We start from the raw sequence: 23,555 nt of genomic DNA, 5'->3' as shown, positions 1-23,555 counted from the left end.
GACGAGAATGAGACGAAGGGAAGGGAAGAGGGAGGATGGTTGGGAGGAGAGTGGTGGGAGAGATCGAGTTTGCGGGCAGGATGACGAATGTTTTTTTTTCTTCTCTCACATACTAGGGGACCATAGGCGCGTATACAGGAGCTAGAATTGTTAGAAATCATGTTTTCTACGATGCCAAATGTTTCATCGATGCTCCTACTCAGGAATCACAGCACCTCCCTGCTCGAAGATATGGGATGTCAGCTGGGATTGGCATTACTTGTCCAACAAGTCGCGGGTCGACAAATAAGGAAAGGAAGGATTGGAGGGAGCCACTGTCCATGATCCGCTGTACAAATTACTTTCTCATTTGTTCGCACCTCCTCAGAGTGCTTCGCCTTGTCAGAGGCAAATGTAAACTATCTAACCACCAATATACTTCTAAGCCTGGTTCTCAGTGTCTCCAGCCCTCAGCCAGAGAAGCTCTCCTTCTTCGCATATCACAAAATGCCAGCCACAATCTCATTCATTCCTCGCTCGAACGCTTGTAATCTCAAACGCAGCACACCGATGAATAAAAATGCCGACAATAAATTTCAAACGAGAGGGGGTATGATGCTTCAAGAAAGCAAGTCCGCCAGAAGCATATCAAAAAACCATAAGCAATAAACACCAAACAATAAGCACTAGGTTCCTCCGTCCAGTCTTCCTCATTTCCGCATGAGGTGGGTGGGGGTAGTATGTATAATATTCGTCCGTCATCATGATGCCTGTCTCTGCCATTGATTGGCGTGCCGTGGGAAGGGTCTCTCGGCCTCGCTATAGTCTGAAGCAGCAGTGCTGTGGTGATGATTAAGCCTTGTGGGGTTGTGGGACCTGTAATTATCGTCGTCGTAGGTGCAGTCCATCGAACGTAATACGCCTTCGTAGCTGGATCTCCCAGGTGCTCGCCTGGCTATCTGTCGGAGCGTCAACATGTCCGTCTGCTAGAAACTTGTGCCATGCTCCTCTCGTAGGCGTGACTGGCTCGGCTTCTTCGTAGGTCCATTTCCACCTTCACGATTGCTACTGCTCACTCCGAGCATGGTGCTTTCGCGTCGTTTCTGCTTCAGATCGCGTGGTGTCGGAGCTCCAGTAGCAGTAGTGCTGTACACTGTTGGGGAGCGAAGCGCGTCGTTGAGACTTCCGTAGCCACCGTCACCTTGTGGCGCCATCTGGTACTGGTACGTGGCGTAGCTCGGCTGCATAGGAATCATGCCAGTGTCGTCATGCGTGCTGTTGCCCGTAGTCTGGAACTGCGTCTGGTTGTAAGCAGGAGTGGGAAGATCCTGGAACATCTGTCGACGGGGCGAGCGCAGATCATCAGACGAAGGAGCCTGAACAGCCTGTGCAGTGGGAGGAACAGTAGAAGCCTCGAGCTCAGCCGGTGCGCCGAAAATTCGGTGTTGCTCTTCCACGAACAGCGAGATGAGAGGGCCAGGAAGGTTCAGCGTAGGGGAGAAGACGACGCCGACTGTGATGTGTGAGAAGCGCTACTTGTGAGCGGAAAGTGCGGATTCCAACTTACGATTTCTGACGTTCATCTTGTTGACGAGCACATTATTCACGATTAGCAGCATAAATGCGGAAAGCGCCTCGAGAAGGGCGCGGTTCTGTCGTGGCAACTTGTTGACAAGCGCGTTCAGAGCGACGATCTTCTCTTCGCCAACAATCTCCAAGCAGTGCAGGAAGTCGAGATGCAAGTCTCGAGTGAGGATACTGGCCGGCAGTTCTCGCAAGTAGAGCTTCAGCAAACTCGCAACAGCATGCACATCATAGTACTGCTCTTCTTCCAGCAGGTTCACGTCTCCCTCAGTATTGAAGCGTTCTCTCAACGCCTTGATCAGTGTATTCGATCCCGAAAGCCGGAAGATGCCCTCCTCAGCAATGGCTTGCTTGGCAGTCAAATACTCGATGCAACGATAGACCACGGACGGCAGCTCAGTGTCAACGCCGGCGGGCTGTGAAAACTCGACGGCTTCCGCCAATGGTACTCCAAAGACGGCGCGTGGCGTGGGTGCCGGGTGATCATTGCCGCCATGCCCGGCATCCTTCGAGTCTTGATCAGACGAGGCGCGGCCACGTGTGAAGGGAAGCTGGAAAACGCTGCGCTTCTTGTCCCGGCCAGGCGTGGGCGGCACTTTCATGCCCCAGTTGCCTGCGTCTTGGATGACGTGCAAGTTCGTTGGACCAGAAATGGTGGGATGCGAGGATGCCTGCTGCTCAACACCGCCTGGGAGCTTGTCGTGGGTTGGTGATGGGCTTTCGCTGCCATTTGGACCCATGACAGGCGCACTCCCAGCGATGGTGTCATTGTAACCCACGGCTTGCAGATCCCGCCTGGCTTGTGTTGCAGAGTCATGACTGCCGCCGCTGCCACTGCGCAAATCAGTGGAAGACTTCTGCACGCGTGGACTGCGAGGTGCGTGGGCATCAGCCTTGGCAACTTGCGCTTGCCTTCCCAGTGGCAGGCGCTCATCCTCTTCCTTCCAGTCGACGTAATGGAGAAGTGCATCAACCCATTGATCGCGCTCGGCATCGCTTTCGGCGCACAGCACATGGCGAACAAGTGCTGACGAGTCCTTCTTCTTGGGTTCCAAGATCAGGAATGCGTGTCGGAACTGATTGTCCTCGTCCTCGTTGTTGTGGTTGTGATTCACCGACTGCTTGCCAATCTGTGCATTCTGCAACTTGATGGAGCCAAGATGAGCACCGCCAGGACCTTCATAGTACTTGAACAGGGGACCATCCAGCACAAAATAGCGTGCCTTCCAGCCTCCGAAGTTCTTGCCGCGCTTCGTCAAGTAGCCGGCCATATTGGGCCTGAGCCTATGCTGCGCGGTGGCGGGAGAATCAGCACGGCTTGGCTCCACTGCCAATGGCTCATTTCCATCACCACCATATGCATCGGTGGACAGGAATTTGCACACGATGCGCGCTGCCTTCTCCTCCACGATAGAGTCGAGCATGCGCTCAAAGTATGCGTTCAGCGCTATGCGGCGGGCATCAATCCGTGCGGGTGCGTGTCCAGTGAACAAAGCCTTTTCCGGAATGCGATCGTTCACACGACACAGGTTTCTAATCTCGTTGTCCAAATTGGCGAGTGCTTGATATGTCTTTTCCACACGCCAGAGCTCCGCTTGCTGAGACCGCTCGTGCACTGCCAGTGTGAATACTGGATTCTCATCCGCATTCCTCGGCATCATCATGCTCGCTCGGGAGCGAATCATGCGTGATGAAGCAATCTTGACGAAGATTGAGGGTAGCGCATTGGGCGGGAGAAGTAGATCAGGATACTGCTCCGTCTGGAGACCTTTGTACACCTCGCCGGGGGTGTGCACAGATGACTGATCACTTGACATCGATGGTCGCCCCTCATTGCCGTCATTAGAGGACTTCAGACGATCTGCGAGGCTGCCCATCGGCTGTGGTGCCTGAGCAGCGTATGCCTTGGCGCGATCCAAGTGTGGAGACATCAATGCCATGGGCGTTTGAGGTGGCAGTGGAATCGCGGAACGTGGTGCGCGAGGCGACAATGGCAATCCTGCTACACCAGCCCGCGGAGACATGGGCATTGAGTTGGCAATCTGACCCAGAGGTGCACGTGGCATGGGCGAGTTGGGCGGTCGGTCACCTGGTCGGGGGCTCATGGGGAGGCCTGGACTGAGCATAGCATTGGGTGCTGTCAATGTGCGTGCTGGTATAGCGTTCGCCGTCCCGATTTCAACGCGGTCTCCGGCAACCTCATAAGGATTCGGATCTGACCACGGTCCATTCAGTCTGGCAGCCTCGCTCACAATGGGCTCTGCGGCAGCAGACACTGTCACGCTAGGTTCTTCTGCTGGCCGACTCTTGCTCTTCTTCTCCTTCTTCGATCTGCTTCGCTGTTCGGCCTCTTTCTGCGCGAGCACCTCCCGCTCGCGGTCGTCGTCTTCACGCGTCTTTCTACGACCGCGGTCTGCGAACTCTGACCTTGCACTTTCAGGATCATCTTCATACTCGGAGTCGGAAGCGTCTACCACATCACCGACAATGCTGGGTTCCTGCCGGTGCACGGGCTGGTTGAGCTGGAGTGGCGCAGGGGGTGCCTTTCGGGTCTTTGGACTGAGGTTCCCCGTTACCGAAGGCGGAGGACTGGTGTGGTACGAGGAGGTAGAAGGATTTTTGGTATGACCGACGCCGTCTCTGGGGCTCCGAGCCGAATCCACGAGTCCAGGCGATGACATTTGCGGGGATCCTGCAGCTGCTCGCTGTACGTTGGCCAGTGCAGCCCCTCGTGTGTCAATCGTGATCGGCTTCACCTCATGCTGAGCTGCTCGCTGGTCAACAACCGCCGCCTGTGCTACCTGCTGGGGATGTATCGCATCCTGAGGGGTGTCAGATCTTCCGACACTTGTAGAAGTGTCACTCCTCTTGAGGGTGTCTACACTGATGTCGCGGTCCATGGCATGTACAGGCGCAATATGTGATGGTGACTCGCTCTCCTCCCTTGAGGACGACTGTACAGCCCCCGCGCCATTCATCAAGACTGGCGCCGAGCTGGACTGTGAGAGATGTTCTTTGAGTTTCCGCCTGTACCGCTCCTTTTCTTTCAGCGACTTTTCGAGATCTTTATTCAACCCCAGAATCATCGCCCGTTGCTTCTCCACTAACCGCCACAGCTGAGCATTGTGTGAAGCCGCCTGCTGCTTTTCCTGCAGGACCTTTTGCAACGCTGCCTCTGCTGAGCCCGCGGCGGCGATCAGAGCAGCCGCGTCCTGTGGTCCTTGTGTTTCCTGCGAGACCCTGTAGACATTGGTGCCTACGGCATTGGCAGGTCTGCTGTTCGAAGCGGACGACACGGACGACACTGTCGAGTCGATTGAGGCCGTGCGGTGGGCCATGATGGGCATGCGATCGTTTGGAAGAATGCGCGCGGCGGGCGTGGTTGTGGCCATGGTGGTCGGCGAGCGGGGAGGAGACGAATGAGGTGCAGCGGGCAGAGTCGGCGAGGAAGGCTGAGCATGCGCGTGCTGCTGACGCTGGCCTCGCTCTCGTGGTAGTTGCTGCTGGTTCTGCTGGCGCTGGTGCAATTGGCCGGCTGCGCGCTGCTCTTCGGTTACAGCCTCGCGAGTGATGGCCTCGTGCAGGGCATCGTTTCCCCTACGCACCTTCTTGGCTGGGTCGGGGGCACGTGGAGTGCGAGGTGGTGGTGCTGAGGTGTATGCAGCGGCAGAAGTCACACTGGCCGAGCCGTCGGCAGCCACTTCTGGTCGCGTTGGTGGTGGCGGCTGCGAGGGGTGAGAGGTCGGTGGACGAGAAGCTTGCAACGAGTCTGCTGGTGGCAGAGACGAGGGCGACGACGAGTGCAAGGATGCGGCCATAGCGTGGCCAACGCCGACCGCCGTGCTGGCCGCTGGCGCTGCGAGGGAGAGGTTGTGACCGGGATGGCAGCGCGAGCCACCAGCCAGTTAGCGTTTGGAGATCATGCGCAGCGCTTAATTGCCAGACGTGGACGCCAGCGAGTGGCATGAGCGACGTGGCGGGTCTCGCGGTTGCATGTGCTGGGGCGCTGCTGTCGGCGGACTACAGCAGTCGGCGCGGAGGAGGAGGAGGTGTTGGTGGTGGTGGTGAATGGTGACGACGGCAGTGAGATGATGCCTCACTGGTTGCTCTCCGCGCAGCAGCAGACCACACGCCCAGAGACTCGTGCAGCAGTAGCCTACGGGGATGCTGCATAACCCAAAACCTTGACCTTGCTGCCCCCAGCGCCCGCTTCCCTGCAATCAGCACTGCTGGAGCCGTGTGAAGCATCAAACGTCCGTCATGCCCGCGGAACGAGAAATTGATACAGCGCAGTCTGCGCACTCCACCCACCGTGTCTGCGCAACTCGTCCGTCATCCCACTGCCCTTCACATCACGATCATCCGGCTGCTCCTCGCGTAACGGAGCACCGTTTCATCAGCCATCGCCGCACCCGGAACCCACACGGCTCTCGTCCTGAGGGGCACGTCGACAGCAGTAGTGTACGAGACTAGTCTGGCTCATCCAATCTCACCTCTCCTCTGCATACTGACACCCTCCATATCGCAACAGCAACCGCCTCCCACAATTGGCCTGCGTCCGGGGCACCTGAGACAGCGCATTGCGATGTTCCCACCAAACGTGGCGCTGCGAGTGGTCACAACTTCGCAAGCGAACGCTGTGATGAACGACGCCTTCTGTGCGACTGGCGACAGGCCCAGAGCGCCAAAACCAATCTCTGCCTGCTGTCTCTCTCCCGACCGACCCATCGCCGGCTGCGGTCCGAGCGTGGCCCATCAAGCCTCTCCCGCGTACTTTTCTTGTCGTCCGTCGCTTGACCCTGGCCGCCGATCAATCCTGCGACTCAGGCACATCTCGGCATCATGCACGTCGCCCTACTAGAGTGCGCGTGTTGCTTCTTTCTGCCTTATGCCTGCCGCTTTTGCTCGTGGTGGTGGAGTTGGGCGTTCGTTCGCCTCTGGGGGAAACGGACGACCTCCATGCGTATGAGACTTGGCTCAGCTGCATTTCGACACATCGTTCGCGCGAACTCGTGTTTGGTTGTCGCCCATCAAACTCAAAGAACGCCCGAAGAACTCTGCTACATTATTGTCATGATACGGCAGTTATGGACCAATATGCTTTACTGTCTCCCGAAAGACATGGACTTAGTTCGACTGCCGGTTCACCCCAAACTCTTCCTCCTCCACGTGTTCGCGCTCTGAAACAGAGTCATTGGTCACTTCAGCCAGTTCTATTGCTGGCTGAGTTTCATCCGTCAATAACGGAGCCGTCCTTCGGTCTGAAATACACGACGTCACCTAGTCGACACTCTGCGCTTACCTCGTTTATCTGTATTTCGATAGCAACGAACCCCACTTCCCAACTTGGCAAGCTTAGATGTACCTATTTGAGGTCTCTAAGCACTCGCATTGGTCTGGGACCTTTGGACCATCGTCCGCAGACGCCCGTGATGTGGGAAGTGTGGCAGCAAGGTTGGAAGAAGGCTCCGCCACCACTGCAGTATTGCAGCCTTGCAGGCGTTCCCCTGAGACTTGCATCTTGCTGCACACCCTCACATGGCCGACTCAAGACTGCACGTTCGCCAACCCTTCTTGACATCGGCTATCTTGATTGTGGAGAACCGCTGCCCCACAAAGTGTGCGCATGATCAACAACAGATGGGTAGACGTCCGAGGCGTGCTCATCTTTCTGACGCATTGCGCAGACGACGCTTACAGTTCGATGGCGACTCGCGTGAGCGCGTTGCCGCCGCTGCCGTCGCCAGAACTATCGCGATATGACAGCTGCGAGGTGCAGCCCGGCATGAAGCAGCTGATTATTGATCATGCAGGCATGCATACGTCCGTACATGCTCTTCACACCACACACGACAGACAGCGGCAACTGCAGTTGAGAAGTCTGCTCGTGCACGCCACCCACCCAACCCAATCCGCAAATCCGCCCTGACAGCTGCATGTCACTTTCCGCGCCAATGCAGGAACAACAGATCGTCCATTTCCCCATTCGGACACACCAGACGACCTCCCTTCTGGATGCGTTCACCTCATGCCAACCGCGCACCTGACTTCACTTCACCTCTCCCACCTGACCTACGCCTACACTGAACTCCATGTAGTCTTCCCCTCACCGCACTTTCATGCAAGTCCTAGCATCAGTCCCACTACCAATACTATGCAACTACTCACTCTGTACTAGTCCGCGCTTATAGCAGAATTTAGCACATTCACGCCATCTCAAATGTCTAAGACATAAAGAGAGCAAGTACCGACCCGTTGCGCGATCGTCTGCTTACGAAATTTCGGTAGCCCGGGAGGCGGTCAGCAAAGTGAGAAGACTTTCCGGAGACGGGACCGAATATATTGAAAGTGCCAAGACTCTTTGATGGCGAACGAATTTGGAACGAGTCTATATTGTTCCGTCTTGGTCTTGGATACGATGCCATGGAGCCGTGTGGCAGGTGATGGAGATCTTTTGAGGCGTAGGCGGTGTACGACGAGCCCGGAAACGTAAGTGCGAAATGTTTTGATTGACAGGTAAAAGTTGCAGCCTGAGGCCACCACATTCAAGACTTTCGAATATTTGAGGTGTGTCTTCCATACCTTGGGAATGAACCTGTATGCACGGCAGAGAAGACTTGGGAAACCAGAATCGACTGTCCATCGAGTGAAATCGGCTGGAACAGCTCTCAGCTCGTGGAATCCTGAGGTAACAAAAGACGACTTCATGACCTCGAGGCCGTCCATAATCAGGCAGCAGCCTCGTCCGCCATCTTTTACTTGCTCTACTCCTGTGCGCAGTTCCGCATCGTCGCGAATTCCGCACTCAAATGTCTACAGTTGAGCAGCTGGCTCCAGAGGCAAAGTTTCAGCCGCCGAAGGCTACATCGTCTTGCACTAGCCATCCGGCTGGGAAGAGGGCAGGATCACGTCGGAACGAAGAGTGCGTTGATGAAGCTACCTTTCAACACTGAAGCTTATACTCTTTGATTGGCAACGTACACCGAGTATGGGCGCGACAGCGTAAGTCATAAGATGCATCCATGGGTACGGGCTGCACTGCACTGGCACAAATACGCGGAACGAGTCGTCTTCGCCCGCAACCTGATCACTATCGCGTGGACCTGAGCAACCACGGTCTCCTTTTCGAGTTCTTCATGGCTCCAAAGTATCAAGAGTCTACTGCTCTGGGTCCTTTTCACTGTTAATTTTTTTCCCTCTCCCATAGTTGGCACCCGCGACCATGGATCGAAGTCTTGGCACATCCACGCTCACAACTACTACAAGAGAGGCAGCAGCACCTTCCAACCTTTTTTCTCCTACTTTTTACAAATTCTCGCCCGCAACTGCACATCAGCTTGCTGTGAGCAACGCGCACAGCAGCCACTTTGGGCAGACAAACGTTGAAGGCACCACTGAAGACAAACAGGAAACAGCAAGCAGAAACAAGCGCAAGCGGGTACTGCAACTACTGTGACATTGACTGAGGTCTATCCAACGACTGTCATCCCAAAAAGCAACGCCATGTTCGACACCATTCGCCAGTCAACCCGTCTTCTCCCCTGTTCGCTCCAACACTGTCTCATCCACTTCACCGGGGCGCATGAAAGGCGGACATGCGACGAGGGTGATGGTCGGCGTGTAGGATGTGGCAGAGGCGGAGACCGTGGTTCTCGGCGATCGGGTCGTCGGCAAGCTGGTTGGACGGCGGCGGGCGGAAGAGACAGAGGGTGGATTGCCAAAGTCTACCCATGTCAACCTTGCGGAAGAGTAGGGAGTATCGAAGCGTCTCAACAATCAACTCTTGTCATCATTGGGGATCAATGGGTTTCACCCCTCACCCCTCAGACCATGGAAGATGAATCATCGACAACAACAATTTTTTGGGGACCTACCTGAGAGTGACTCCAGGCACGGGGCTTGTGGGTGCTCGGCAAGGCTCGTTGCCGGAGTTGCTCGTATCGTGGCCTGTGATGAGATGAAAGAACGAAGGGCGGATGGTATCTGGCTGACAGCTGGGTTCCGTCCATTCCTCGAGAGTCTGAGGCCGCGATGCGATTGGCGAAGGCAGGAAGTTGAAGGACATTGATGAGAGGTGCAGTGTTGATTGAGTGTTGCCTGTGTCAAGGGAGAGACAACGAAGACAAGTTCAGATGGGGGTTGAAAGGTCTGTTGTTCAGAGAAGAGGTGCAAAGTGGAGAGTTGAGGAAGCAGAACGACAGAGCAGCGCAGACATCTTAAATGTTGGATCCGCAGCGCGCACGCTTGGTAAGAACATACTGACGTTGGCAGGCTGGACTATCGAGCGAGAAGGTGGCCTGCAGCGGAGAAGCAGGTATATCCGAAAAATGCTGCAAGACCTGTATTCGAGGATGGAAGGTAGAGCCTGAGAATGCATCTGGTGGGTGAGTAGCACACCACCGCTCGCAGGCGGGACCGATCATGGGAGAAGGAGCCTGATTCGTAAAAGCAGGTATGATGTACACCAGCTGCAAGTGCTGTGATCGAAGGCGGAAAGCGAGCATGACAATATATTCATTGGGCAATCTGCTCCCTGAACTGGCAAGTCTGCGCTCCTGAACGAGAAAGTCCCTTCGAGAGAAAGCAGGCGTGATGCTCAAGCACTGCGAGCTCGAGCACCAATGATGCAAGATAGAATACGGCAATGGCAGTTTACATGCAGTCGCGAAGGACTTGTAAGCGTTCTCGCTCGGATAGTCGGACGCAACGCCGAGTTGCTTGCGGAAACGATTATACAACGCTATATCACAGACAGATCGACAATTACTTCCGCTCTTGGGAACAAGAACCCGGTCTTTCGGAATTTTGGCATGCCTCGACGCTACCTTCTCTCCGCCTTTGTTGTGGTTCTCGATGTCACAGTCTTCAGGGTGGTGCAGTGTCTCAGTCTAACGAAAACTGGACGGCAGTGGCGATTTGTGAAAACTGCGTCGTCAAGAATTACACTCTTTCCCGCTTCTTTACGGCAATTGAGGCAGAATGCATACTTGGGCTTAGAAAATGAATTCACCGGCATGGTATACTGGAAAGCAGCAGGTAAGTACTCCTAGCTGGGATGATACAACCGCATGCTCAATCGATCTTGCGAACAAGCTATCGGTTTGCAGAAATTCAAGCCATTTTCGGGAGCCATGGCTCGTGGAGTTCCGACCTCACGTCGGAGCATGAAGTGGAATCCAGCAGCAGTCGTAGACTGGATCGCGTCGTATTGTTTGCGATCTCGCAACTAGAGCCATGTGCTCGAAGTCCATCGCGGATGTTGCTTCCTTGCTCATCAGAGTCGGGAAATAGAGAGTCGTAAGAAGGAGGACATTCCACTGGGTTTCCCGCAGCCTGGGACGCGGAGTTGAGTGTCTTATCAGTTCGACGCTTCGTAGGTTCTCTACGTTGATATAACCTCAGCAACCTAGGAAACATGATACAGTTCGGCGACACTCACATTTTGCACTCCCTCCGGCCCTTTTTGCATTGCAGACAGGCATCTGGACCTGGTTCACACTTGATTTTCTTCTTTCGACAGGCAACACACGCCACAAGCAGCCTCTTGCGGGGATACTTTCTTTGAGGGAGATTCGGCGGATCCAGAAAGATGTGCGCAGGCAGCGGATAGCCATCCTTGTATATGTGGTAGGAACCTCGACGCAAGCCGTAGACGGTAACCTCACAAGCCGGTGACTGGAGACAGGGGTGTGCAGGCCATTTACTGAAGACAGCTTCTCTCCTTCATCGGGATTAACAAGGAGCTTGGATGCGAAGAGGTCGTTCAGACTAGGGAGCCGTGGCCGCTGATTGGAATGTTCATTCAGCCGAGATTCATTCGCTCGAGACGAGTCTGAGTAAAGAATGCTCTCACTTCCGGCGACTTGCTGCCTAGCGGGACCAAGGTCAGACGTCTGATACCGCTTGTTGCTAAGCATGCTCGAGGTCGGGTACAGTCGTGACATTGGGGCAGGATGCTCAGAAATCAAGACGAAAGAAGGCTTGTTTTTGAGTCGGCAATGGAAGACGGCAACACAAGTCTATTTATCCAGCTCTATGAGTATGCCTACATCACCAGGCACCTAAGAAAAGGTATAGAGCTTGGGAATGCTCACCTGTAAGCCAGGTGTCCCACTTCAGTGACTTCCATTCCTGGCTCCTTGCGACACGTGCACCGCACAACCTCATCAAAATGGTATGAAGCCAGCGACTGCGTCACCTACAATCCAGGTGTCCCACTTCAGTAACTTCCATATCTGGTTGCTTTCGCACCGGAGATGCAGGATTCACATCTTCATCTTCAAGTATTAGCTCAGCTCAGAACCTATGGTACGACCAGAGCGCCTCCAGAAAAGCTCTGTGGTAAATCACGAACGACCCCTCTCGCGGAATTCGGATGTGGCGTCACTCTTTCTTCACTTCTCTTCTACCAGGCAGCAATGACACCAATATCTGGACGAGATGGCGAACAGCATTCCGTCGAGACCACAGAGCACGACACAGAAGTGCCAAGCGCTACTAATCATGCAGGGCAGCCCGTTCGAGCCACGACCACACCATTACAGCATTTTCTAATAGCGGTTAAGCGGCTAGAGAAGAGCAGGGAACGGCATGCCGAAGGCTGCGACGTAACCGCATGGCACTGTTCTACGCCCAAGGCTTGGGCGTCGACCAGGTACGACGAAGACACCAATATCAAGATCTCTCCATGCAGCTAACTATAAATCAATCAAAGCGGCCGCTTGGACACAGCTTGCCTATAATGACTGGCCTTGCCGGCAGATGTTGGTGTTTCGATCGCTTACGAACATCGATGCCCCCATGTAGACAACAGGGCATACTATCAGACTGTACTTCTTGACGGCTTGCCCGCAGAGTTTGTGTCTGTGGCCAATACTTCGTCGTGATTTCAATAATGTCTCGCAGTTCCCGGAGCCCTCACCCTTCGCAGCATAGGACAATGGCTATCAATGCTTTGTATCTGAGACCTTTCCGGAACACCGATTCTCAACGGGTGCGCAACCTGGTCGTCCGACATGCACAATGTTTCAAGCGCCGCGAGTGTCATGCCTTTCAACTCCCAGAGGACATCAGTAACCACCAGCGCCTGCGTACACTTCTCTGAGCTATAGATACGTGCGACGTCAAACAGTGTTCATGTCTGCATTCGACTGCGAAGGTCGAGAACCTGCCACGGCTGGAGGGTGAAGCCCCTATGGAAGAATCTTCGCTCATTCAGAGCTTTGATCGAGTACATTTTAGACACTGCGATCTAATTGAGGGTCAGACTGCTGTCCACCTAGTCCGAAAACGCATTGACGCAAAGGTCGTGGTCGAACACGATTTCTCGCCGCACAATTGACCACTCGATAACCTCTTTTATCCTCCCGCCTGCGTTGACTGTCTTGTTGCTGCAATGCCAACAATCGCCTTCAGTGCTTATGCCATGTGTTTCTGCAAGGTGACGGCAAAAGCTGTGCTGCTGGATCTTCGACACTGGGAGGATGTTCGTATAGTCGTCCGTCAACACCCCAAGAAAACGACGGTCCGGCCCTTCACTTACATCGCATCGAGTATATGGACTGAGGCCCGAGGTTGTAGCACCGACGTCCCGGATATTCACAGCGTCGAGGTATCTTTTCGAACGAAGCCACTTGCACAGCCGATCAATTCCAAAGTACTCCGCTTCCCCAAGAAGTGCATGATACTGTGCAAAGTCGTGCCCGTTCGTCGTATCGTAGAATAATGGTAGCACACCGGTCCGCAGGTATCGATGGATATGTCCGAATAGTTCGCCGTCACAATCGATGAAAAAGGAGCCATCGTCCAGAGCGCTCCCCGATTTCCCTGCAAATAGCGCTTCGAAGAACGTGCTATGTCCCAGCCAGCTACTTGGATCGGTAAAAATTGAGGAACTCGTTGTCCTCAATCGGACATATGCAACGTTCTGTGACTTCCAGCGGTCAGCTTGCTCGCTTCCCAACCTCGTCTTCTCGAAGCAAGTTGAGGACGCATCGGTGTCTGAACTCTTCATGTTGTCCATAGATTTCGTAATAGTGCCTTGCATGGCCGTACTCTTTTTCCGACTCGTGCTCTGGTTCAAGCCGACAATGGAGAAGGAACTTGCGGCTCGACGGTCATCGACAATGTGCTACAAATACATGGACATTGGTCCCCAGCTGTTGAAAATGGTACAATTACCGCCCTCACTGCAATTGGCTAATGCATTTACTAATGCATTTAGATACGTGCCTCATGATGAGCCGGCTTGTGGATGAGAAGAAGCCGCCACTTGTGTCACTTTTGCATCACACACGCACTGCCATGCATGCTCCACAGGCTAGACCTATTCATTGAGGGGTCCCACGCACCTATCCTATGAACTTGGTTCACAGAAATGCCGCAGAAGACGGAGCTGTACTCGGTGGCATTAGGACTAGGAGAGTGATCGATGTCTGCGAGCCGTGGGAGCAACCCCTTTTAATAGGTTGCCACTCTTTATTCAGCTTTGATCCACCACGACCTTGTGGCGCGAAGCGGGAACTGTAGCACATGTGCATAACATTTTTCCATTGGAAATGGGTCCCATCCAAGTGCGTCGAGCAGCCTGGCTTCGGGCCGGCAAATGTTTTTGATGCGACGACATGCAGCTGCAACAAGCGCCAATCACGAATCGTTGTCTGAAGACATGGAAAGTTCTAGCACTTGTCGATGCTGCAACCTGCCCACCTTGCTATGCTATATGACTAGATCGATAATATGAGCATGCCAGGCCAATCAATGCCAGGCAGAGGCTTTCCGACCAATTAGCGAAATGACAGACTTCCACGTAGGCAGAGGCAGACGCCCCCGATAGTCCGTCCGCAGTCAAGCGCCGTGAGCTCTTGCTCAACATGAAGTCCACACACGATCCGATAGGTCTCCGGATTATGGCCATGCAGTTCACTGGCGTAACGTTGAGCGGCGGACCAATGGATTCACGAGGGCATGCAGCCAGGAGGCACATCATGCGTGAAGACATGCAAGAATTACGTTCCAAGGCAAGCTAGAAGATGCGCCTGCGTCTCGGTCACTTTGACACCATTGGACCTCGTAAGCGATGCATCAGACATCTCCGTGGACTTGTACCAGTGACTGCACTCCCGTAGCGAAGAGCCATGTGGTCTCTCTTGCAAAGCTGCGGAGCTCTTTTATGGCCATGCGTCTTGAAGGAGCTAGTGCTTTGCCGTCTGATTCTCTTGCCGTACGTGGGCTCCACCCTGATTTCCATTTGTTAAGCGTACGTTGGGCGATACAAGGTGATGCTCCGTGGCCACACTTCTGTGTCCACTCTTTTGACCATAGATGTGCTGTTGAGATCCAATAATAGCGTTCCGAGCTTGAAACTGGTCGTTCACCCAGCCGATCTTTTATACATTGCACCTTGAGGTGGACTCTGGCTTGACATTGGAACTTGACTCTAGTATATACTCCCTCTGTCCTGCTAAGCACAGCATCTAGATTACATGACGATGCGAGCCGTCAACTTGCTGTCATTTCCCAGCCCTCCAGGTCAGTCCAGCTTGCTCCTCAATCCAATCATTTGAGGCTCGCACACTTGTCGCGAAGTGTCAAAATGTCTGCATCACTCGTTAATAGCCACTCTGTCCACAGCACAAGGTGGGTTCGTTCACGTACCATTACCATGAGAGAAGTAGTGATTAATACTAGTGACGCATGTCTGTAGATCTGGTTGGACAAGTTTACAGGTGCACGTCTTCTATTTGATGTGCTGGAAAACGTTTCCTGTGGAAGATTTAATATTAGCCACTAGGGCTGTGTTATGAAGCAATTGCAGATGATACCACTGGTTTTTGTAACTTTTTTACAGCTTGCCGCCTTGTGCACTATATTACAACACTGAGGCACGTCTTTGCAACCCATGATGTCGCTCTCGTCGATGTCGGTGCCAGCGCTGACGAGGAGGGCGCTGCAGAGAGCGGAGTAGAACACGGTGGCGAATTGCATAATGATGGATTTTGTTGAAAGCGTTCCGATGATCTTGTTGCTAGAATGGAGATTGTTGTTGTTGACTTGATCGATCAATGTCGACGAACCTCTTCCCTTATATGTTCTTCCGCTTCTTCGCTGTTCCTGCTTTTGTCCTTGTTCTTGCAAGCTGGAAGCATTAGGGCTAGACGGTCAACCTACCAGGCCAGAATCCGAATTTCAGAATCTCGAAGTCTGGCAGAGATTAACTTGGGCATTTCATGGACTGAAGGCATGTTTTCCGTTTTGAGACAACAGATCATGTCTTGTTGCTGACGGGTTGTTGGCATGAAAACCGGACAATATGCCTGCCTGCCTATTGCTCCTTCTGCAACGATATGCGGAGGTTGTAGGTCCGCTGTTCTCTGCACCGCGACAATGGTACAATCTTCGACCAGAGTTGCAAAATTAGTTCAATAGGGCTCAAACGTCGTATATTCCCAGAAGATCTATCCAGAGAGACTGTTTGTATAGATAGAGTTGGGCTCTATCGTACGAAGCGCTAACTGCCGGAGAGCTGGATTGACCTATTAAACCTAGGGCTGACGAGGATACGAGGATAGCCTAGGATTGAAACTTGTAGTTTACCGATGTTTGACGTGATGTTGGGGTGGTTGAGACTCTGCATTTATATTTTTGTAGCTGGTTAAAGTTTCTTGACCCCTTCACTTAGGGCTCGCAAAGCAGGGATCCTGTGCGCTGGCATGCTCAGTCGGCGTGGAAGGTATAGTGTAACCCTAATGACCCAGGCAACATTCATGATTTGTATTGGCGTCGGCCTTTTAGCAGTGGCTGTTATTCTGTTCATTGTTTGGAGACGTCTAATTTGCAACAAAGCTAGGGCCCAATGTCTCTGCGCGGTGTTCGCCTCGACAATCTCGCATATCTTGTGATAGATTAAAGATCCTGTCTCCGCTGTTGAGATGACTTCCACAGACTCAGCCAGAGTGATAATCACGACTGATACAGACTTTGAAAGGCGTTTCAAACTGCTTACAAGACGTCGGTTGGCACAGCGCAGCTTACTGACGCATCCGGGGAGGACCGGCTTCGACAAGACGACACATGGCATCTTCCTCTTCCAACGACGCAACCCTGGCGGATTTACTTCCACTTACAACTGAGTTGGCAGTCCTTGTTGCCAGAGGAAAACAGGTCATTTACGATGGCATCGCTGTTGCCCGAGAAAATGCATGCTGCCAGGTTGATAATCGACGATGTAACACCGTACATGATGATAGCAGTTGATTGAGGTCGAAAGGAACATGCTTCGGTCCAGCAGACGGGTCATATGAACGATGTTCACAATATCATCACCACCAAACCATCGGCTTCCCGTGTAGTGGTTCAAAAGGTAAGATGAACCCACAATCAGCTATGTTAAGGAAGCAATGGATAAGAGCATGAATCCCATGGATACTGTTCCGGCCTTAAGTAAGTACATTCGAATTACGCTATACAGCTTTTATTAAGACGGTGGCAGCTGACCCCTATTATCACTCCCCAAAATTCTTCCTCAATCTCCTCCCAATCCCCTCATCAATACTCCTCTGCCCCAGAAGTGGCACCTTGATGAACGCAATCAAATTTGCCTCCGCAACCGCATCGAAGAACAGTCCTACGCCCTGGTAAAACGAACAGGTTCCGGGTCCAACTCCGTAAGGCGCAATGCTCTGGAATGTAAATCCTGTGCAATCTGGGTTCGCATCACAGATGGGGAAGCAATCGTCCACTGAGTTAGGCGCAGGAGCTGCGCCGAGAGGAATTCCACCGCGGACACTGACTCCGAGGGAAGTGGATGTGCAAAGGAGAACGTATAATGCGCCAAGATTGTCGGTTATGGTTACGTTGACGTTCACGTTCAGGAGAGCGCCATCGCGGAAGCAGTAGCCTACTTCTGTAGGGAGTGTTGATTGTGAAGAAGTGGTTGCTGATGGATTTTGGTAGCCTGGTGGGAGGAGAGCGGATGAGGTCGTGGTTGCTGGAGATTCGTACCCTGGAGGGAGGACAACAGTGGCGAGAGTCGTAGATGATGAGGAATTGGATGTACTCGTCGATGAAGGCAATGGCGGATAGATGGGCGGAAGTACAGTACTCGAGACGATAGTTGCAGAATTTGACGCTGAGCTGGCTCTGACACTGCTGGAAGGCAGTGGAGTGACAGTAACGGAAATGACTGATCTCGAGGATGTGATGGCAGGTGGGTTCGAATAGCCCGGCGGTAAGATCGTTGAAGAAGCACCTGATGGCGTAGGATCCGGAGTCGAGAAGCAATACGGTCTAGTGCTTCCATTTGTTGAAATCCAGCCGCATGCCGGTAGTGTAGCAGATGTTGTAGCTGGACATGCACTGTTCAGAACGGTACGTGTGATGACAACCGAATCTGCGAGCCTGTCAGTGAGATTCTTGGGCTATGGTTGAAACTCTACCTACTCGACGTTTGAAAGATACTGAGTAGGGCGAAGCCCAGGGCTGTCAGTGAGAAGGATGGTGCCATATCGATGATATTTGGTCGATGTCAAGATGCTCTACAAAAGCCATTTGCTCTGCTTCCAATGAGAGACCTTTTTGTAGTATTACTTGGCTATGCCTCTCATGAGGCTAATCTCCGAAGTCATTCCAATATATAGCAGCCATAACAAGCTGGCCATTGTGCCACAAGAATTAATGGTTCTCCTGTGCTTGGCGTGAGCCTGATGATATATCGTACATTCCACGGAAGTGGAAAGCCGACTTGCACCAAACCAATCATCATCAGAACCGAGCCAGTCTCAGATCTTCACGTGGTAGACGAGACAAAGCAGTGGGCAGTAGTATCGTCATGATCAACATGCTGACTGGAAACTCAACCGGGCGGTGGGCAGGTGGAAGTAAGCTCGGATTGGGCTGGATGTTCCAACATTGATTCTGCGACGAGGTCTCATTTTCCTTGAGCGTTGAAGCATAACTTAGTGTTCTCGTGAAATTGTGTTTACAGGACTTCCATTCTGAATTCCAGCAGTTCGGGCCAGGGATGTCTCACATGCAACGACCCACACTCTTGGCAAGGACCACGTTCCACAGCTCTCATACTACTGCATTGTGCAGATCGAAGCTGAATATTTATCGTACAGTCAGCTCTTCTTAGACAAATGAGCCCACGTTCAACTCTTCTGGCAGTTGAGAAATGCTAGACGCCGATCTGAACGCGTACCAGTAGATACGGATCAGCCAAGAAAGCTTCCATCGTACTCGCATTGACTCTAAGATGGAATCTTCTTCGCGAAGAGCAGCCACGCTGCAGGACACTATCTTGGTTCTGAGGCTGATCGTCTCTTCGTACAAGTGACCAGATCGCGCGAATCCGATTGCCTACTGCATCTCTCGCCTCATCTTCGTTGGCTCCTTCGGCTCACCTTGATAGTTCGTCTTCCGCATCCAATCCTCCAAGGTCTCGATAGCCAGTGGTGGATGAATCGTCCCTTCCGGCCAGCCAGTTCCGCGATTATCTCTCCACATGCTCCACCATGCACTGAAGGTCTTTCGGAACGTGAAAGTCGCATCGTCGTCATCAGCTGCTTTGCCCACTGGAAGCTTCTGATCCACAGGAAATTTCGAAGCTGCACCTTCAAACCATTTCTCTTGAGGTATTGAAACGAATCGAGCCTTTTTGCTAGTTACTTTGCGGAACGTCTCTACTATCTCTGGGAATGTGATATGGAAGGCTCCTGCTGCGACCCAGCGACCAGCTGCTTCGGCAGGATGCTCGAAGATCCATGCCCCGGTTGCGCCATAGTTGTCCAATGCCTGGAGCGGTATAATGCTATCCTCATTCACGGGAGCTGCGAACACATATTCATCTCCCATTTGTCTGGGTAAGAAAGTACTGCCCAACATCTCTGCATAAGGTCCGCCGTACAGGATCGACCAAGGAAGTTTCTTCGCATCCTGCTGATAGAGCCAATCCGCAACATTTGCTTTGACGAGGTTGTGGCTGTTTCGAAATTCCTCTGCGTAGCCGAATTGATCGCGGTATCGATTCATCGCGCCACTGTAGACGAAAAGCTTCAAGCCGCTCTGGGCTGCAATCTCATAGGCACGAAACGACCAGAAATACTCATCGCCCTCGCGAGTGGAGAATGAGTTGATGATAAAGTAGCAGGCGTCTTGACCACGGAATGCGGTTCGGAGTCCATTGTCTGTATCATAGCTTGCCTCGATGACCGTGACGTTAGGTAGTGCAGCTATAGTCTCTGCCTCTGCTGAAGATGGATTGCGAGTTGGGACTGTGACCTTGTGTCTTCCTGTAGCGGAGAGAGCTGCAGAAAGCGTCAAGTCAGCATTTCGCATGTGAACACGTTTGCAGCCAGAATTCAACGCACCTCGAACGATAGGACCGGCTTGGGCGCCAGTCCCTCCAAAAACCACAATCTTTTCGAGCGACATCTTTAGTAGATTCTCGATATTGTCTTTCATCCAGGTATTTATGTGTTCGTAGTCTGGAGCTCCTGCCCCGCAGTGTAGAACACGATTACTGAACCTCAGACAGCCGAAAGTCTAAACTTTGGAGATGTAAGACTGTTTACTTATTATCGGATCAATATTGAGGTGATCTTTTCGGAAACATGCACCTGTGTCAGCTCGTACGGCCGCATACAATCCTTACCTTCTACCTAGTCCAACCGCGTCTTCGTAACTCGGCAGTTCATCCTCTATGCCCATGCCTTCATATTCATCAGCCGCGGGTGGTGGGCCTACAGGCTCGCCTTCTGCATTGATCGCAACACGCTCGCTTTCGTGGACCAGTAAAGGTATGCTTCTCGTCGCACCAACGACTTGCTTCCCGATCAAGAGATCAACTTGGATGCGGATCTCGTATCTGCGACTGGTATACGTCGAAAGAGTGGGCGGAACATCGTAAACTGGCATCGACTTGATCATCTTGGGTGTAATGAACGCATGGGGCTGATCAGTGGGCAGTGTTTTCGGAACAGATGTCGTCCGAGTATAATCCGTAGCTGACGGACGAGAGGGACCGGCTTTCACATCCAGCTGCGCCATTTGCTTGGCCAACGTGGCCTTCTCAGCCCGGGCTCTGTCATCACTGTCCATCTGGTCCGAGTCCAATTGCTCGTGTAAGCTGTCTGGAGACTGTCGGCTTTGTGCGGCCTCATTCGTAGACGAGCTAGGCCCGGCCGCTGGTTCCTCCTCTCTTCTCAAGAATCGATCAAGATATGCCGGGGCTTTGCCTTTACTTGATCTTCTCTCCTCGCTTGGAATGTTTGATTGTACAGAATGATTGGAAGAGTCCTTCTCTACAGGCATGGCGTGGAAAGGACCTTCTGGCTCAACACTCCTGATCTCCACCTCTCGAATTGTCTTCCTTTCTGATTGCTCGTCTCGCCCTCGTTGTTGATTCGAGCTGGGAGGCACAGAAGACACTATGGTAACCAGGTGAACCTTACAAGTCTTGAGCGATATATCTGGCAACTCCGCGATAGTACAACGATCCCACTGCGGATAAATGCTGACCTGAAAACTGACCTCGCTCAGAGCATTCTCGTCATGTAATGCAATAATGGAAGGTATTCCGGATACGTGAAGTCGTCCGGTAAAAGTCGGTGTATATTCTTCTTTATACAACCAATTGCCGTACATGAATTTGATTGCACCTTTTGTGTCATCACGCGCTTTGTGATCGAGCAGACTCCGAGAACGCACTGTGAAATCGTGGAAAAATGCATCTGTTCCTTGTACCGTTTGCCATGTGGGTGGTAAGTAGCTGATCCTCTGAGAAGCATTACGAGGCGTCCCCCCTTCGGTGTTCCCGGGAGACTTCACGATTATAGTCAAGAGATAGCCGACCTCAATTTCGTCAGGTTTCGGGTATTTGTGCAAGACTGCTGCCGGCGGCAATCTTTCGTGACTCAGCGGTGTAGCCTCAGGTGACTGGAGTCGCCATTCGCTTGGGACAACCTCATCGTAGCCAGGAGGCATCTCGATCTGCTGGTTCTGAGTGGGAAGACCATGTCTCGAAATTGAACCTGACGCTCGGGGTGAGATCGGAGATGCGATCGAGTCTGCAAATTCTGGGAAGCGGATTGAGAATGATGAAGACATGGTGTCGCCCTTCGAAAGTCGGACCGGAGCATCGTGGAGGTACACCCTCTGATCGCAGAGAACACGATCTCCTCTGTAGCCACTAAACATGGAAGAATTCGCCAGCCCCCGATCGCGGCGTCTATTGTCTCGGAGGGCTCCTTTCAAAATAACACTGACTACCAGAGGGCCACAGAACTCTGTTTCTCCATCTTTGGGGTTAAATGTGACCGTGGCAGAGCCAGTAATGATGTCGCTCGGACCATGGTATGTAGCGCTTTCTCGATCCAGATGCAATGCCGATTCGAGATAGCTCAAGCCTGATTCAGAGGGCATGCTTAGTTCTGCTGGGTTGTTTCGAACGTTATCCGAAGCGCGGAAGTGAGCTGCCCGCGGTAAAGTAGATTGCAGCTGAATATGCAGCCAAGCACCGGATGCTGCTGCGCCATGCGAAGGATTCCCTTGGCAGTCCGCCCAGACTGTCCATGATAGCTTGTTTGGCGTTGCGTACAACTTCATCGTCGAAGAAAGAAGTCCGCGGATGCATTCGATGCATCGTACTGGGTCGTCCAAATTTGGCAAGAGTCGACTGAAACATATTTGACGTGGTCTGTTAAGCTATGCAGAAGTGAGGGCATCGATGCAAGACGCACTGCGGAGGAACCTCCACCTCAGTCTCTGCCGGCAGAACGAACATGAACAATATTATCGAGTTCTATTGCCCATTGTCATTGCGTCGCGAGCACCGATTGCTTGCACGCGGAAACATCTCATGTCTCTCATTGCATCTTTCTGGTCTTGGTCATTATAGCTGGCAAGAGGGAAATCATCCTTCTGCGCTGTCATTCCCCTCTTGACTTCGCAGTGGGGCGTGAAGATTGGCACTCCTCAGAGCTGTCAAAGGCCATGATTGCCCTTGTCTGGTGCGGCGAAGCAGTGCATATGGAATAATGCGTATGAGAAACAGGCCTTCACAGCACGCAGAACATGCTCGCCCCATCTTGCATTGCCTCCAGCATCCGTGAACCATGCCGACCAGAGCGTATATGAGAAGCAGCCCTCAGCTCTTCAACAAAGAGACATCAGGGATTAACAACGAAGCACAATGTCCTCCTAGTGGCGCAATCAAATCCCACCCTACGGCAGTCCTGCAGGGGACTTCCATAGCGAAGTTGACGCACGTGATCGCTTCTGGCGGCAGAGCATCATCAATCGATATGGCGATGATGCACGGAATCCAGCTGTAAGTGTTCCTCGCGTTGTTGATGGCTTTGACAGTCGCTCTTTGTTGATCTCATATGAACTTCGCAGGCTGTATACGGCTACAACACTGGCCAAGATCTCGCAGGTATGCGGCAAGCATGGATGAACATGCAAGATCCGAGGTTCGCTGCGATGCAGCAGCCCAGACATGGAGGTTGGTATTGATAGGTCTTTCTTTCGTTCCCAAGTCGGCATCCGGGTGTGTTCGAGTGCGCAGCTAGTTAGCCTCATAGTGTCCAATCTGTTGTCGTAAGGTTCAGACTTTCCACGTGGATTAGCGTTCGTGAGGTTCCCTGGTAGGATACTTACACCCTAGGCAGCCCGCCTCGTAGCTAAGGACGGACATGTGCTGGAAATTTTTCCAGATTTTGCGGCCTCAGTCTCAAGGTATATGCATTACATCTCGTGTCCCTCTCGCAAAATTTTGTCATAATCAGTTGACACAGTCACGCCTTTCTGGAAGACGTCTTCTGTTTCTGTTGCGTTCGACATCATGGCAGCCAACCAAGTCCAGAAGTCATCCGAGCGGCCATGGCTCCCAACCCACACACAGTTCATGAGGTACGTCACGCGTGTCCAGTCCGCGTTCGATGTGCGCTTCGAAGACAGCTGCACGATCTGCTACCAAGACAACGAAGTGCCCT

The 23,555-nt window shown here is 52.7% G+C and overlaps 5 protein-coding genes across 5 annotated transcripts; all 5 read right to left on the bottom strand.

Moving 5' to 3' along the window:
* Positions 1 to 965: 965 nt before the first annotated feature.
* On the bottom strand, positions 966 to 5,381 carry CKM354_001231000 (uncharacterized protein; the record flags this gene model as incomplete). The annotated part of the gene is made up of 2 exons (XM_044807830.1): positions 966 to 1,492; positions 1,547 to 5,381. The coding sequence occupies 2 exons, from the start codon at positions 5,379 to 5,381 to the stop codon at positions 966 to 968; spliced, it is 4,362 nt and encodes a 1,453-aa protein (XP_044663765.1).
* A 7,460-nt stretch (positions 5,382 to 12,841) lies between these two features.
* CKM354_001230900 (uncharacterized protein) lies at positions 12,842 to 13,609 on the bottom strand (the record flags this gene model as incomplete). The annotated part of the gene is made up of 1 exon (XM_044807829.1): positions 12,842 to 13,609. One exon carries the CDS (start codon positions 13,607 to 13,609, stop codon positions 12,842 to 12,844), a length of 768 nt encoding a protein of 255 aa, XP_044663764.1.
* A 3,457-nt stretch (positions 13,610 to 17,066) lies between these two features.
* Positions 17,067 to 18,067, bottom strand: CKM354_001230800 (uncharacterized protein; the record flags this gene model as incomplete). The annotated part of the gene is made up of 2 exons (XM_044807828.1): positions 17,067 to 17,953; positions 18,004 to 18,067. 2 exons carry the CDS (start codon positions 18,065 to 18,067, stop codon positions 17,067 to 17,069), a joined length of 951 nt encoding a protein of 316 aa, XP_044663763.1.
* An 854-nt stretch (positions 18,068 to 18,921) lies between these two features.
* CKM354_001230700 (uncharacterized protein) lies at positions 18,922 to 19,995 on the bottom strand (the record flags this gene model as incomplete). The annotated part of the gene is made up of 2 exons (XM_044807827.1): positions 18,922 to 19,868; positions 19,932 to 19,995. The coding sequence occupies 2 exons, from the start codon at positions 19,993 to 19,995 to the stop codon at positions 18,922 to 18,924; spliced, it is 1,011 nt and encodes a 336-aa protein (XP_044663762.1).
* Positions 19,996 to 20,211: 216 nt separating this feature from the next.
* On the bottom strand, positions 20,212 to 21,984 carry CKM354_001230600 (uncharacterized protein; the record flags this gene model as incomplete). The annotated part of the gene is made up of 1 exon (XM_044807826.1): positions 20,212 to 21,984. The coding sequence occupies one exon, from the start codon at positions 21,982 to 21,984 to the stop codon at positions 20,212 to 20,214; it is 1,773 nt and encodes a 590-aa protein (XP_044663761.1).
* Positions 21,985 to 23,555: the final 1,571 nt, after the last annotated feature.

The sequence above is a fragment of the Cercospora kikuchii genome, assembly GCF_019650295.1.
Source record: "Cercospora kikuchii DNA, contig_00009, whole genome shotgun sequence".
In the NCBI taxonomy this organism is placed as follows: Eukaryota; Fungi; Ascomycota; class Dothideomycetes; order Mycosphaerellales; family Mycosphaerellaceae; genus Cercospora; species Cercospora kikuchii.
Note: the sequence above shows the minus strand (reverse complement) of the source record. Positions and strands in the feature narration are given on the sequence as shown.